Raw genomic sequence first — 16,916 nt, 5'->3', positions numbered from 1 at the left:
AGCAGATTGGTGGTTGCTGAGGATGGGGGTAGGGAGTGGAGCCTGACTCTTCGATAGTAATGGCGTGTTCTTCTGGGGTGATGAAATGTTTTAAATTACAGACTGCTGGTGAATTTAGCATATTGTGAATGTGCTAAACGCAACTGAACAGTACACTTCATTTATTTATTTATTTTTGGTTGCGTTGGGTCTTTGTTGCTGCACGCCAGCTTTCTCTTGTTGCAGCAAGCGGGACTACTCTTTTGGTGTGCAGGTTTCTCACTGTGGTGGCCTCTCTTGTTGTGGAGCACGGGCTCTAGGCACGCGGGCTTCAGTAGTTGTGGCGCACGGGCTCAGCAGTTGTGGCGCATGGGGTTAGTTGCTCCGTGGCATGTGGGATCTTCCCGGACCAGGGCTCAAACCTGTGTCCCCTGCATTGGCAGGCGTATTCTTAACCACTGCGCCACCAGGGAAGTCCTGAACTGTATGCTTTAAAGTGATTAATTTTACGTTCCATGAATTTTACCTCAAAAAACCAAGAACAAACAAAAACCCACACGCAGACCTCACTAGATCTCAGGCCTAGAGACGGGAGGGCACGAGGCCGCCGGCCTGCTGGCCATCCTCCCTCCCACGCCCCAGCTCAGCTGCCCACTCACCCCTCTGCCCACACACATGCCCTGCAAGCCCAGCCCATGCCCAGGGCTCCTCCCTGGACAGCAGCAGCTGCAGGAAGAGGGGAAAGGGACACTTTAGAAAGCCCCTTCCCTGTTTGGGCTTGACAAGGAGCCGATGGCCGTGGGATTTCTGGAACATGACGCCACTTGTGGCAAAGGGAGGAATGCTAGAGAATGCGTGGGGACAAATTTCTGAGGCAACGGCTTTGCAGGAAAAATATCACACCCTGTCCCTCAAAAAGCTGTGCTTCCTATAAAGTAACAGGTAGGACAGGAAAGTCCAATGGAAGGAAAAAAAAAAAGAGACAGGAAATTTAACAAGTTCAGCCCCAGCCTCATCCTCCAGCCCCACCCTTCCCAGCACATATACCCCTGGCAGGGCAGCCCCTGGCTGCTGGACACGAGGGGCCAAGGGACACACACAGCTAGAGATCTAAGGTCCAGAAAGCCTACTTGAGCCCACCCAGGTCCACAAGGGGAACAGTGGGAGGAGGCCAAGTCAGACTATCTGGGTTTGCGTCCCACCTCTGCCACTTGCTGTGTCACCCCCGGGACAAGTTCTAGGACCTCTTTCCATCTCAGTTTTCTTTTCTCTCTACTTCATAAGGCTGTTATGAATATAAATGAGTTAACAGTGGCCTGGCACACAGCAGTTATTGTTAGCTATGAATGCCACCACTGACCACTGCCACAATAAATAATCTCAGAGCACGTCAACTGCTCCTTCGATTTAAGTATAGAAAGCCACACCAGACAAGGCTGCATGGCCAGCTCGCTGGCCCACTTCCCAGGAAGATCCTCTAAGCTCACAGGGTTTCTAGGAGGGAAGGGAGACGTGGGGATGAGAGTCAACGGGCTGTGTGCCAAGATGGCATCTGCCTGTTAGAAGAGCTTGCTCACAGGCTCTCGCAAGGAGCCACATCTGCTTGTTTAGACCCCACGGAACGCTCCACCCCCTGGAAGAGTGTGTGATCTGTAAAGGATGTGGGACAGCAGGGGAGGAAGCTGGAGAACCCACCTGCCAGCTGAAGTGAGTTAATCAATGCTGGCGACCAAAGGGCCTGGCCAGACCTCCTGCTCACTGCCCAGTGATTCAGGACTGGGCCCAGGCTGCTCTCTACCCGCCTCTGCCCATTTCCCCCAGGCCCACGGGCAAGAAAACTTGGATTCCCAGACAACTGCTCCCAGGGACACCAGCAGGATAAGCAGCTTCTCTTAACCCTCTCCCACCTTGCTGACGGCCACTCAGACACTTCCATGCACAGTGACTTCTGAAATCGGGATGTGCCACTGCCATTCACGGGACGTGCACTGTGCACTTCTCTGGGCTTGGCAGGTGCTCGGGGTGGCTGTCACGCTGGCTGCTGGCCTCTGGAGCAGCCCACACCCTCTAATGGTAAGTCTCAGCCTGATGGTACCTGGCCTCTTCGCTTTTTTTGGAGGGGGGCCACGCTGCACGGCCTATGGGATCTTAGTTCCCTGACTAGGGATCGAACCCATGCCCCCTGCAATGGAAGTGCAGAGTCTTAACCACTGGACCACCAGGGAAGTCCCGACTCTTCGCTTCTTATACTCTAAAAATTCTTCAAATCAGTTCACTCTTTACACTTAAACATGTTCTGAAAATCAAACCCACATAAGGAAACCCACAAGGCCCTTCCAATCCCTCGGGGCTGAAGTGGGGAAGCTGCTAGGGTGATGCCAAGCAGCTCGCAGGAGAGTAGGCGGCCTGGGCCCCTGCCCTGTGGGCACAGGGCAGACAGAAAGAGAGTCTGAGGGCCAGCCATCCCACGTGCTAGCACCTCGCCACAGAGGTGGCTCCCCTCTCTGGGTCAGTGCTGATGAAACGAACCCCGTATACTGAGCGCCCACTACACACCCAAGCATTCACAGATTTGGCACTCTTGCTATTTCCTGCATCTTCCACCATCCTCACAGGCGCCCACAGACATGAATCTTGTTGCAGCCCCCGTTTTCAGACGAGGGATGCAGACTCTTAAATTCTGAGTAAGTTGCTCAAGCAGCATAAGACCCAAATCTGAGCTGAAAGCCCCCTCCCTCAACCCTCCCATTCCCTTACCTGAGCACATGTAACTGTGTCAGATTTCTAGGTCAGGGCGGTCCCTAAGCGGAAGACCCGCCAGCCCCAGGTAGACAGGCTCTGAGTGCGGCACCCGGGAGACCTGGACTCTTTCTCTGGTTCAGCTGGGACTCCCAGCAGCTGCTCCCCCGCCCAGCCCCTTTAGCTGTGGGCCAGGATACTAGGAGGGGAGAGACGGGACCGCAGGTGCACATGGAGTCTCCCCGGTCTGCCTGTTCCAACCAGTGTTTTAGGACCTAGGGATCAAGGACACAACTACTTCCTGATTCTGAACCCCTCAGGGGAAAACAGTGCTTCCTGTTCAGGGCTGCACCAAAGGTGTGGTCACTGCAACAGGCCAGCAGCCTGTCCAGGGGACATGAGACACCCCAAGGCTGAGATGTTAGGACCTGCAGGAGGACCTGTAAAATGCTCTGCCTGCCCCATGCGCCCCCAGCAACCAAGGAATTCAAGTCAGGGTAAGGCCCTGTTTCTGACAGCAAAGGTTAATGCATGTTAGCAGACACAGGGAGGGCCAAGAAAAACTTTGAAAAAACCCACACTGGCCTTCCTGTGACCTAGGCTGCACCTCCCTGGGTCTCAGTGGCTCCACCTGCTAATGGGGACAATCCTTCACCTGCTCAAGGGTGGGGGGATCCCCCAGCCCCTCAGGCCCCTCCTCCCGGGGGAAGGAATTAGAGCTCCATTAAACAGCTCTAACTCAGCTTGCAATACCCCAGCCTCCTACTGAAACAGTACCACATTAACAAGTCAAAGCGGCCTTGCCAGGAGGAGGGAGGGCAGGTTCCCGGCCGCACGAAGGCTGGTGTGTGAACCATGTGGCACACAGCCCCATCCGCAGGCAGCTCCATGACCTAGGGCAGGCACCCAACCTCTCTGAAACTCGACGTCCCCTACACTCCACAGGTGGCCATGTTGCCACCAGCCCTGCTCGCCTCCCCAGCCGCCGGCGGTGGCAGGAAGTCACAGTACACACAACACCTGATCCAGTGCGAAGCAGGCTCAGGAGGACTCCACAGGCCCGTCCACTCATTCTCACCGCGAGCTGCCCCAAGCACTGGGCAGGAGACCGTCCAGCGCAGCACACACACCAAGCTGAGCGAGGAGAGGAAGGAGCTGGAAGGGTTACAGACTCCAGGCAAGAACCAGGCTGTGGTTTCATGTGAACTAGGATGACCCTGACTGAGAAAACCAGCAAGTGGTTTGGAAGATTCTAGTTCCAGGCTTCAGAAACAAAATGGCAGCGAATCAATCCTCTGGCTCTCTCGCCCCCAAAGGAAGTGACAGTATAATGGGAGTCGTGGGGATGGGCATTCAGGGGTCCCATCCCAGGGCAGCTGAGAAAGAGCTGCAGACAATTTCACAGAGCCCTCAGCTGCTCAAACTGAAGGGACCACGAAATCTAGGGCAGAGTTTTCAAACCTGCCCCTCGCAGACCTCAGAAATGACTGGAGGTCCCATGGGTGGGAAACAGATGGCTGAGAGGCCAAGCTCTGACCCCGTGTCGCCCAGAACAGTGTCACTTTTTCTGTTTCATACACAATATTTCTGTACGAGATTCCTTTGAGTAAAAGGCCCCGCAATTTAAAGTTTGAAAACCACTGACCTGGTCCAACCATGTCGTTTCAGATGAGAAAGTGATGCTTGGAGAGTGAGTTTCCAAGGATAAACGAAAAGCCTGTTTTCTCAGATTAAATGCTTCGAAATTGGCACCCAGTGCTCACCACGCCTCCCTGTGTGCCTCGCTCCCCCACAGGACGAGGATGTGGGCAGTAGGATATTACTTCCCTCTTGTCTCTTTTCCCTGATTGCAATGCTCTCTCCTCTCCTTCAAGTCTAGCTGGCAGCTTGGGAACAATTTAAAGATAAATATTCCAAGTCAAATTTATTTCAGCTACACAACATCAGGGTCCTAGTGATCAGGTGAGAGCAGATCTGTTCCCCACAGGAGAGACCGTCAGCATGCTTCTTGGAATATTAATTACCAAACGGGGTTCAGGAGTCTCCATCCATCCCATTAGTGGACACTCCCTGTGTACAGAACGTGGGCACCTGCTTTACAGGTGGGAAACCGAGGCCGGGAGAATGTAAGTAACCTTTCTGGGTCACACTGCCACGTCTGTGCCAAGAACAGAACACAGGTCGTCGACTGTAGTCCTTCTGCGTGGCAAGGGCACAGGAACTCAGAAAGAAAGGTCAAGTAGCAGGCTAGAACACAGGGAAAAAGGCAGCTAGGATACAGCGGCAAAACACTCAGCAAATACAAAGGGTTGTGCAGAATGCAGTCACCACGTCCTGCCATGTGCCTGGAGGGACATGTAAGCCTGTCCCCACCCCCCCACCCCGGGCTCTCATTCACTCCCCACAGCATAGGTCCACTAAGCCCTGACCAGCAAACACCCTTCTCTCTTCTGCCCTGCAGGGAGTAGGGATCAGAGCCCCAGAGCTCTAAAACACAGTAAAAGGAGTCACCAAAAAAGAAGTGACATTCAAAGAAAGAACCCCCTGAAGTTGGCAAAAAGACATCAAGAGGGGGATGCAAACAGGAGTAACAGCACGAGAGAGCCAACATTCCAGGAATCCGAATGCAGGCCAAGGAGAAAAACCCACAAGCGCAGCCTTCCCACCCTGGACTTCCCCCAAGGGTCTCAGGCCAGGCCACTGCAGCCAGAGCCGCCCATCCACCACTGTAGGCGCCAGCCACACGTGGCTACCGAGCACTGGGAAAGTGGCTAGTCCGGACCAAAGGTGCTGTAAAGGTAGAAGTGTATATAACAGCCTCGTTACATGTTGAAATGATAATATTTTGGATACGTTAAATAAAACGTAACGTTAATTTCACCTGTTTCTTTTTACTTTTTAAATGTGGCAACTAGACAATTTTAAATTACATATGTTGCTCGCATTACACTTCTATTGGACAGGGCTGGTCTAACCCAGGGGGGTTGGCAAGCTATGTATGCTCGTTCCATTGACCAAATCTAGCCCATTGGCTATTTTTTTAAGGTCTCAAAACCAAGAATGGTTTTTACATTTTCCAAGAGTTATATAAGTACCTACTTAAATTCCTCGATTTTTCCTATGGGCCTGCAAAGCCTAAAATATATACTATCTGGCCCTTTAAGAAAAAATTTGCCAATCCCTCGTCTAGACTCTAGAAACAATCAGATATTCACTCCAATGACACAAGGAGCAGGGGGCAGGTTTGGAATTTGTGTGTGTGTGTGATTTTTGCACGTTTATTTTTTTAACTGAGATAAAATTCACATCACATAAAATTAACCACTTTAAAATGCATAATTCAGTGGCATTTAGTAATTTCCTCATGTTATATAAACAGCATCTCTATCTAATTCTAAAACATTTCATTACCCGAAAACAGAACCCCAACCCCATCAGCAGGCACTCCCCATTCCCCCCTTACCAGAACCTTGGCAACCACTAACTTGCTTTCTGTTTTTACAGATTTACCTGTTGTAGACATTTCATATAAGTGGAATCATACAGTATGTGACCTTTTGAGTCTGATTCTTTTCACTTAATATCATGTTTCTGAGGGTCCATCATGTTGTAGCATGTCTCAGTACTTCATTCCCTTTTATGACTGAATGATATTCCATTGTATGGATTAGACCACAATTTGTTTATCTATTCATCCACTGATCAATATTTGGGTTGTTGCTACTTTTTAGATATTGTGAATAGCGCTCTTACAAACATATGCATAAAACTATTTGTTTGAATACCTGTTTTCAATTCTTTTGGGTATATGCTAGCAATGCAATCACTGAGTCATACGCTAATTGTTCTGATGAACTGCCAAACTGACTTCCACAGCGGCTGTACCATTTTACATTCCCACGAGCAATGCACAAGGGCTCCAATTTCTCCACATTTTCACCACACTTAATACTTCCCCTTTTCTACTAAAGCCATCCTAGTAGGTGTGAAGTAGTACCTCATTATGGTTTCAATTTGCATTTCCCTAATGACTAATGATGATAACCATCTTTTCATGTGCTTATTGGCCATTTGTAAGGTCTGGAACTTCTGACACACCCCTTGCCAAACTACCTACCAATCTGTGAATAATCACAAATCTTCTAAAAAGGGTGGGCATGGAATCTTCCCATTGTTTCTGAGATGAATGTTAAGTCAAATAAAGAAGTTCCATACCATGGAACTTCTAAGAAAGTCACAGGAACAAAGGGAAATGATGAAATGATTGACTGAAATGACTGATGAAATGATTCACTGAGGCCAACTCCTGGCCCACCCACCTCTATGTCTGGGATTCCTACACCAAGGCCCCAGCAGTCCCAGCAGCGGAGTATGGACACAGCAAGGGGCAGAATTAGACCAGGAGGGCTGAGGGGGGACAAAGAAGGACTGAAGAGCTGGGAAAGATCAAGACCAACCTGCTCATTCTCCAGGAGGGAGAAACAACCCAGCCAAGGTCCCACAACAAAACAACGCTAGACCAGGGACTAGAACTGAAGTTTGGTACTCCTTCCACAAAAAGTGATTCCTAATAGTGCACGAGTCAGCAGGAGAATGAGACATCATGTCAGGTCAATACCCACCAGGAACCCTGGCTGGGATGAGGACCTGGAAGCCAAGAACCCTAGTTCCAGACCTGCTGCTCTGCTCCCTCTATTCTCATTTCACTCTACACAGCCTCCTGAGTGACTCCATTCACTCCCATGACATCAGAATTCCCACCTGGTCCCCACCCCTCCTCCAGCTCTAACCGCCTACTGCCTTAAGTGGGTGATTCCACCTAAGGACCAAATTGGACCTCTACCTCCTCCAAGTCAAACTTACCACACTATTTTTACTCCTCCCCGCTCCCTCAAATCTACTCCAAATCTGCTATTCTCAACTGCCGTTAAGGGTACTTTTATCCACACAGGTTTCCTCAATCCCCACTCCGATCAACTGCCAATATCCTGTCCCTGGTGTCTGACGACTCCTTTCCCTCCTGGCCAGCACTGACCTAGAGAAGACCTTTACTGACATTTAATTGGACTTCTTCAAGAGCATCTATTAGAACTTCTGCCTTTAGCCAGAATTATCTTCCTAAAACACAAATCCAATGGATTAAAAAGCTAAGCATAGGAAATTCCCTGGAGGTCCAGTGGTTAGGACTCCACGCTTTCACTGCCAAGGGCCTGGGTTCGATCCCTGGTCAGGGAACTAAGGTCCCACAAGCCATGCGGTGCAGCCAAAAACCAAACGAACAAGCAAAGCTAAGCATAAAAATAACTATAAAAGAACTAAGAAAAACATCAGAGACTATTTTATAACATTGGAAAGAACACCTTCATAAGAATGAGAATAAAACTACAAACTATAAAGAAAAACATGGGAATTAAACTGTCATATTTAAAACTACCACATGAGAAAGAGAAATGACCATACAATTAAAGACAATGTATGACAGGTGCCAGATTAACGTCTAGAGCAGGAGTCGGCAAACCATGGCTCACAGGCCGATCCTGCCAGCTACCTATTTTTGTAAATAAAAGTTTCACTGGAAAGAGCCATACCCCTTAGTGTATGTCTTGTATACAGCAACTTCACACATCGGCTTTTGTGCTACAATGGCAACGCTACGTAGTAGCCACTAAGATCTTATGGCCCACGAGGCTGAAATATTTACTATCTGACCTTTAGGAAAAGTTTGTGGACCGCTGACCTAGGGTATATACAGAAGCTCCTACAAATCAATGGTGGGGGGGCCCTAACCCGATAGAAAAATGAGCAAATAATATGAAAATCCACGAAAGAACAAAATATATTCAATAAATATTACTAAAAGAGGCTTAATCTCACTGGTAACTAGGGAAATTATTAAAGAATTAAATAATTTGATAATACCCAATCCTGGCAATGGTATGATACAGCCTTTTTTGGAAGACAATTTGGTGATTATCTGTAGAAAAAAAAAAATTTAATGCACTTGATGTCAACCTAGCTATTCTATTTTTACGTATCTGCCCCCAGAGAAATACTTGCTTTCGTGCGTGCACGCACATGCATTCTCGCGCGCTCTCTCTCTCTCTCTCTCTCTCTCTCTCTCTCACACACACACACACACACACACACACAAAAGCAGTTAGAAAGCTGTTCGTTGAGGCATTCACTGTCTATAATGACAAAACCTGGAAGTAACCTTGCTGTCCACCAATAAGGGAATGGTTAAACTATGGTACATCCCTGATGGTACAATATGCAAAATATCCCTGATGGTACAATGTGCAAAAAACAAGTTTGGTATATTGATATGTATTACCATGAAAATGGCTATAAAACATCATTAAGCAGAAAAAACAAAATATATTTCAGAGCAAAAACGCACATACAGTTTAGGTTTAAATAGGTTTTTTAACTGTACTTGAGTCTGCATGTATGCAGAGAAATGCATAGGAGAAGGACTAAAGGATAAATGCCTTAAAGAGGAGGTGGCCTCAATGATCACTGATCTATCTTCCAGCCTTGATGGTCTAAAATAAGCTCAGGGTGGGAGGGGCAACAGGAAGCAGGGGCTTGAAGGAGACTGATGGGAACCGATTGGCTGAGGTTTTCTAATGGAGCCATGAGGATGAGAGTAAGAGGCTGGGGGAGGGCCGGATGCAGGGAGCAGCAGCTAAGGCTGCTGGCAACAGCCCTGAGTCTCCCTCCGTCTCTCTTCAAAAACAGTTTCTTCCTGAAAGATCCCAAGAGGCAGAAGGCTGGCCTAGTCTCTCCCAGCACAAATAACCCCACTCATTTCAGAAACGACCATTCCACTTGTGCCCTGGAGGGCCCAGGCCTATTTCAAAACCCACAATTCAACTGTGAATACAGTGCAAGATTAAGGTACTTTTAAATTTGTGACATCCCCCTCCCCACCAAATCCAATTAATAATCAGCATTTTAAAAACAGACTCAATTCAAATATGCAGATTCCACTCTAATTCATCTAAGTTTAAGAATCGGAAAACAAGCCCTAGGAGGTGTAAACACCCAATTTAGGCAGCTGCCTGGAATAACCAGAAAACTCTCTCAGAATAACCCTTGCCAAACCAGAAACTTCCTAAATCCAAGCTTACTGTTCTGTAGGTGATTCCTGTTCATTTGTTTTTTAAACTGCAAGAAGAAAAAGTTTCATACGATGTCATGCCTTGCTTTTCACAACAGCCTAGGGAGGCAGGAGAGCCAGGGATCCCTGCTCCCAATTTACAGAGAAGGAAAATAAACTATAACGAGGCAAAGGGACTTGTTCAAGGTCACGCAGCTGCAAGTGATAGCCAAGCCTAGAAGTTCAGTCCCCTGACTCCTGGTCCAGGACCCTCATGGCCACATGAACTGCTTCCCAGGGCAAGGCGTCCAGTGGAGAGGAGAGCATCTCCCTCAGAAGCCCACCACAGCCCGGCACACCACCAGGACACGGACCCTGCCGTCCTAACGCTCTGACTCCGCAGCCCTGGGTGCGGGGTGAAGCTCTGGGTCTCGGGTACCAGAAGTTTCTTTCTGGCCACTGGGGAAGGCAGCCGGTCCCAGGCCGTCACCCCTGCCCTGCCACCCACTCGGCCGGGCGTGTAAACACTTCGCAGCAGGAGAAACGGCCAGGCCAGTCCACTCCAAAGCAGCGTGTCGGTGGAAGGAGCGCCCACGACGAAGTCAGCTGGGCTGGAACGGGAAGGGGCTCCCGGCCTCGCGCAGAGGGACCAAGGGAAGCTCGTGGCGGCTGGGGGGACGGAGGCTTGGGGGGGGGACGGAGGCTGGGGAGAGGCCGGGGGTGGGGGGGGCGGGGCCGGCCGGGAAAGCGGGAGTGGCCGCGCGGGGCCGCAGAGCCCAGCTCCGGAAGGGCCGGCCGGGCCCAGGACCCGCGCCGGGGCACGCGGGACGGCCCGGCGCCGCGCTGTGGGCGGGTTTCCGCCGCCAAAGCGTGCGAAACCCCCCAGGGACGAGGGACAGAGACTCGGCCGGGAGCGGCGACCCTGGGGGCGGGGAGGCCGTGCGAGCCCCTCCCCCGCCGGCGGCCCCGGGTCGCGGCCCAGAGCGAGACCCGGACCCAGGCCGCCCCCGCCCGGTGGCCGCCGGTGGGAGAGGGCGCGGAGCCGGGCGGCCGAGTGTGGCCCCGCGCTTTGTTCCCGCGCTCGGCCGGGCGCCTCGAGACGCCGAAACGCATGAGTCACCGGGCGGCGAGCGGAGGGCGCCGCTCAGTCCCGCGGGCGCCGCTTTGTCCGCCCCGCCCGTGCCGCCCGCTCACCTGCGTCAGGTCCTCGTCGTTGAGCAGATGCGACTCGCGGGGCTTGAAACAGTTCTGACACTTGCTCTTGTTGAAGATGTTGGCCTGGAATTTCCTGCACGGGTTCTCCTTGGCCGCCGACATGGCCGGGAACGGGCTCAGGCCGGGCACCGCCGCATCCCCGGCCGCCGCCTCCAGCCGCGCACGCAGGCCGGCGCCTCACAGAGCGCGCGGCCCCCGCCGCCCGCCCGCGCCGCCGCCGCCGCCGCCGCCCGCCGGTCCCGGGCCCATGGACGCGGCCTCGCGCGCCCACTCCCACTCCCGCCGCCGCCCCGCCGATCCCCGCGCTCGGTGCCCGCACCGCCCTCGGCCGCAGCGAAGGGGAGCGGAACGCCGGGCGCACTCCAGGGCGGCAGGCGCGCGCGAGGGAGCGACAGGCCAGCGCGCGGGGCGTGGCGGTGCGCGGGGCGGGGCCGCTTCCCGGCGCGATCGGCGGCCCGGCGGGTCAATGGCAGCGACGCGTCCTGGCTAACAAAGAAACCTCCTGGCCAATGGGAGCCGGGGGTGGGACAAAAGGCGGCCAGGCGCAAGGTAACTTGTGTAGGCGAAGTAAGGCGGGGCGTGGTGGGGAGTTCAGGCTTGGTGGACGGGCGCGCGGCCGCCGGTCCTGACAGCTGCGTGGGCGGGGCCTGCGGGAGGGGGGGCGCGGCCTGCGGGAGGGGCGGGGCCTGAAGGCGGGGCGGGGCCTGAAGGCGGGGGCGGGGCGGGGCGGGGCGGGGGCGGGGCGGGGCGGGGCGGGGGCGGGGGCGGGGACGGCGGCCTGGCTCTGCAAACAGTTCCTGCAACCTCGCGGTCCCGCGCCCACGCGGAGACGATTAGTTTGGCACCCACTATGCGCCGGCCCCGCGTGGCGGTCAGCAAGGCTACATACTGTTCCAAGTACTTGATATGCATGAGCTCAGCGAAGGCTCACAGCCTCCCCATCCCCATCCCCATCTTACGAGGGCGGACACTGAGGCGCAGAGAAGTTAAGGAGAGGGACGTAGGGTTTTGAGCGGCGGGGGGTGACTAAGAGATGTCAGCCCGGAAGAGCTGTCAGTTCTATTGCAGAAGATTAGTAAGGGCTGACGCGGTGCCAGGTACTGAGCCAGGCATTCCTGTCCCCACTACGTGCTTGAGGAAAATAAGGCTCCGATGTGTGCGTGTGCGGGGTCTACTAGGCGGCCCAACTGTCACTCCAATCGTCCACTATCCAGCCTCCTGGCCAGAAGACCACTTGGAGAAGACTGTAAAGGGGGCGCAGGCAGAAGGCTCAGCAGCCAAGAGAGGGGGGCTCCTTGGGGAAATTAGGGGTGGCTTCAGAGAGGAGGGGAAATTCAAGCAGAAGGTGAGAGGTCGAGAGGGGCTGGGGTGGAGGTGGCAGAGGAAGGAGCAGGACGGATGAGGCTGAGGGATTCCCGAGGGCCAGGGCACCCCACGCCTCGGGTTCCAAGCTCGGGCGCGCGTAAAGGTCATCCTGCCGGCAGCCAGGAGTCTACCATGGGAGTTTCCAAACGGGGGGTGAGCCAACTCAGCCCTCACAGAGGAGGCGACACTGAAGCATGTGTTAGTGGCAGCGACAGCGGCTGTTGCTAAGGGAATGGAAGGTTTTAGGAGAAGCAGCAACTGCTTCCAGGGCTGTGTACTTTTCCATTGAGCATCCGGTGAACAACCCGGGGAGGTGAATTTCAAGTCAGTGTAAGAAAATACTTTCCTCCCAAGAGAGCTGAAGAAAGGTGGATCAAACTCCTGTGGTCACCTAAGGGGGAAGGCCAGCTCTTGACCTTGGTTGAGTGCCTTCACCTACCCGCTGCCTCAGTTACCTCATCTACAAAATTGGCATGATTGTGTGCTTATTGTTAGCATTACATGATATAATGCCTATCAAATATTTAGCATAATGTGCCAGAATGTTAATTGGTGAATCCAAGCAAAAGGTGTTTATTGTCCGATCCTTGCAAATTTTCTGTTGGTTTAAATTTTTGCAAAATAAAAAAGTGTGTGTGTGGTGGGGAAGACAGACAATTGCACAGAATACTCAGAAACTGACACCAATGGTGGCCTCTGGGGAGGGAGCTGGGTGGTGAGAGGTGACCTACTTTTAATTTTCACTGTGAGCCCTTTTGTTTCTTTGGATTTGATATTGTGTGCATGTATAACTTGTTTTAAAGTAACTTTTTAAAGTCCTACTTTGGATTTGATATTGTGTGCATGTGTAACTTGTTTTAAAATAACTTTTTGAAGTCCTACCCATGCCTCAAGGCCAACTCAAAGGCCCCTTCCCTTAAGAAAATCCTTGGGGAACTTCCCTGCAGGTCCAGTGGTTAAGACTCCGTGCTTCCACTGCAGGGGCCATGGGTGCGATCCCTAGTTGGGGAACTAAGATCCCGCATGCCACATGGGGTGGCCAAATAAATAAATAATAAAAAGAAAAAAGAAGATGCTTGGCAGGTTCCGCTCAAGTCAGCGGACACATCCAGTGCCTGCCTTGAATGGCAAGGGTCTGCAGCTGGGGAAATAAAGAGGCATTTGATTCGGGCCTGCCTGGGAGGAGCTCACACTTGAGCAAGCGGAGACAAATAAGAACAGAGGGCAGACAGACAAATTCAATCCGGGGTGTTGTGAGGGTCCAGTCAAGGGCACCCAGCTCTGTCTGTGGCTTCAGGGAGGGCTCCTTGGTGGAGGCAGTGCCAGGCTGAGACCTGAGCTGAATAAGAACCAGCCAGGAGAAGGCAAAGGGAAGTCACTCCAGACAGAAGTAGCACAGAGAGGTGAGAGTGAGGGGGAACAGTAAACAGATGGTGCTCGCACAGGTTTAGCCCTCGCTGAACGAATACCTATTACGGCAGATTAAAGCTCACCGTCTTCAGGGAGATGGGCGATGTTGGTGTTTATTATTATTGTTGTTTTGTCTCCATCTTACAGAAAACACACATGAGGCTCAGGGCGTTTGAAGAACTTGCCTGTGGTCCCAACATGCACTCTCCAAGTGAGGATTCAAGCCCACACAGACTGACCCCAGAGCTGCCTGGGCAGTAGGGAACCATTAAGTGAAATCTTTAGATTGAACACTTAAGAAGGGCTATTGGCCTGGAGAATGAAGCAGAGGTGGAGACCAGAAACATGACTGATTAGGAAACTACTCCGACAGGCCACAGAGCAGCGAAGGTAGAGGCTTGAATTAGGACAGAGTCAGTGGGAGACTTCGGGAAATATTCAGGACGGACGGGTGTACTTAACCCTTCCAAGTGGGGCTCTCCAGACATGACCAGACTGTGGCACTGTCCGAGCAGGGCTGGGTTGTGGTTCCGGCTGCATTTCCGCGCCTGCTTCACCGCCTGGCATGTGGTAGGCACTCACAAAGTGTGAACCAACGAAAACTGACCGTTCTGTCTCGTATTGTTGTCTCTCCCCCACCAGAGTATAAAACCCACGCGAACAGGGTGTCTTCCAGCCTTGGTTTCCGTTTCCGGGATCCTAGAACAGCACTTGGGACAAGGTCAAATACTGCACATGAACACAGAAACATTCATCGGGCTGTACACTTATGATCTGTTCACTGCAGACATCTCTGGATAATGTAGAGCTCAAATAGGCAATAAACAGGCAAGCAAGCAAAGCTCTCTCACCTGGGCCCCAAATGCAGGCAAGTCGTGCTCTGCACACCTGACAGCATCCTGTAAGGAGCGGGACTTGTGTGTGCACACGTGTGCGTATCCACTCTTAGACCCAGCTGTGGAACCCCCGCGTGGACACACTCACAGAGGTAACTGCTCTAATCTCGGTCACCGCGGATCAGTCTACTCGGCCCTTGAACCGCGTGTGAGTGGAATGTGCACTCTGTGTCTGGCTTTCTCACTCACCCGTGGGTCTGTGCACCCTGTGCCGTCATGTGTGTCAGTGCCTCACGATTTCTCACCGCTGCCGCAGAGTCCACTGGCTGGGCGGCCCCGCGAATGTCCCCAGTCTGGGCCGTGGTGAGTGAGGCTCGGAGGGGCACCCTTTGGCCTGACTCTGGCCCACATAAGCACTTACTTCTGTTGGGACCACCCAAGAGGGCACAGCTGGGGATTTGGTGAGCCTGTGTTTCACAGAACAGGAAACTCCCGGACAGTCCTCCCATCTGGGGGCTGGCCCTCCTCTCCCCCTCCGCTTCTTAACTTGGTAATAAGATTCACGTGGGGGATGTGTTGCTTCTCCAGCTCACGGGGCCTTCCCTGGAAATGCCGAACCAGGGCCTGTCGGCACTCTGGAAGCCATGGGTTGCCAGGCCTGCCTGACCTTTAGGCGAGTTTTGGAAACAGTGATGGAGCTGTGGTTCTCCAGTCTTGAGCGATTTAAAAAATACCTACTCTGGGCCCCGATTCCCAGATATTCGGATTTAATCGGCATCTGGAAAAACTCCTCGAGGGAGTTACTGTAGGGGCAGGGGCGCGGCCCACTGGTTCAGGGAGAGTGGGAGGGACAGCCCACGAGGTCGCCAGCCCAGGAGGGCCCAGGAGGTCACAGGGCTGCACGAAACCACCCACCGACCCAGCGCCACCGGCTGCTGCTTTATTGCCTCTCTAGGTTGTGCGGGCTGACTGGGCCCCGGCTCCGTCCTGCTGGCCTGGCCTGGGGGTCTAGTGTGAGCCCAGTGAGATGGTGCCCAGGCTCTCCCCACAGCTCAGGGATCCCCAAAGTGCTCCAGGAGGGGGAGGCAGAAGCCAGCAGGGTCTCAAAGTCCCTCCGCCTTCTATGAGTCAGCACAGCTGCCCCAGCCCCGGGCACTGCCCCAGGGCCTCAGTCCCCTTTCCGTGAGCTTCACCGGGGGGGGGGGCCCCCTTGAGACTGGCTGCCACAAACAGTGTCTACTCATAGGTTATTGTGTGAGGACAAAATATATTAATACACGTGACGTGTCTAGTTTGGTATCTGAAACAGTAACTGCTCTGAAACTTTCAGCTTTTATTATGCCTAGAACCTCTATGTCGGGGTTGGTGAGCTTGTATTTTAGGCTTTGCAGGCTCCGTGGTCTCTGTCGCAAGTTAACCCCCTCTTGCTGTTGTCCCGTGGAGGCTTCATAGACAATACATAAGTACGTGGGCGAGGCTGTGTTCCAATAAAACTTTATTTACAATAACAAGCGGGGGGCCAGGTCGGCCCTCTTCCTTGGGTCCCCTCTTTTCCTCTCGGTCGGGCCTCCCTGTCCTGGCCAGTCTCTCAGGAAGGTGGGTCTCCCTGGTCCTGGTCTAGCCCCTGTCAGCCATCACGTCGGCTCTCGGGGTTCCATGGTCATGGAGCACTGTCAGTGTGCCCTAGGCTGGATGCTAGGTTCCATCACATATAAGCGCACTGAACCCAACTACCACCATTGGAAGGCAGTTCTGGCAGTGCCAAGTGGTGCCTGATGGGGGTCACTGTTAACCTCCCATCCCCCAGCTGTCCCCCAAAGCCACCCCAAATGGTCCAAATGCAGCTTACTAGCCCCTCCCTGACTGCCGCCTGGGGTTAGTATTACTCCCAGCTTACAGGTGAGGAAACTGAGGCCCAGGAAGGTCGAGGACAGCATTCAAGGTCGTACAACCAGTAAACGGTGAGGCCTAATTCAGACGTGGGCAGCATATCCATAACCACTGCCCTACCCGACCCCGGCCAAGGGTGCTGTGGGCAGGCGGGCCCCGCCCTTCCCCGGGGCTCAGGTGCGGCTGCCCTGGAAGGAGATCAGAGGATCATGGAGGCCCCTTCCAGCTCTGACTCCTGCAGACACCGAATGACAACAGTCCTCAAAAATGCACTTGAAGAGAATGACAGGCACTGGACATACAAAGTCCGGCAGGAGGGCAATTTCGCCATTCGATTAAAATTTTAAGCATGCACACCCTTTGACCTAGTGATTCCCTCT

The 16,916-nt window shown here is 53.0% G+C and overlaps 1 protein-coding gene across 9 annotated transcripts in view; it reads right to left on the bottom strand.

The window, feature by feature from the left end:
* The window catches only part of MPRIP (myosin phosphatase Rho interacting protein), a 129,687-nt gene extending 118,271 nt beyond the window's left edge, over positions 1-11,416 (bottom strand). For 6 of the 9 annotated variants that reach the window (XM_067717659.1, XM_067717658.1, XM_067717657.1 and 3 more), the window contains exon 1: positions 11,015-11,415. In XM_067717659.1, coding sequence (XP_067573760.1) covers positions 11,015-11,137 — 123 coding nt within the window. In that variant the 5' untranslated portion in view covers positions 11,138-11,415. Of the gene's footprint in view, positions 1-11,014 lie in introns of all 9 variants that reach the window. The other 3 variants (XM_067717665.1, XM_067717664.1, XM_067717662.1) reach the window with 2 other exon arrangements.
* Positions 11,417-16,916: the final 5,500 nt, after the last annotated feature.

Source organism: Pseudorca crassidens, chromosome 19 (assembly GCF_039906515.1).
Source record: "Pseudorca crassidens isolate mPseCra1 chromosome 19, mPseCra1.hap1, whole genome shotgun sequence".
Classification (NCBI taxonomy): Eukaryota; Metazoa; Chordata; class Mammalia; order Artiodactyla; family Delphinidae; genus Pseudorca; species Pseudorca crassidens.
This window is presented reverse-complemented; position numbering and strand designations above follow the sequence as displayed.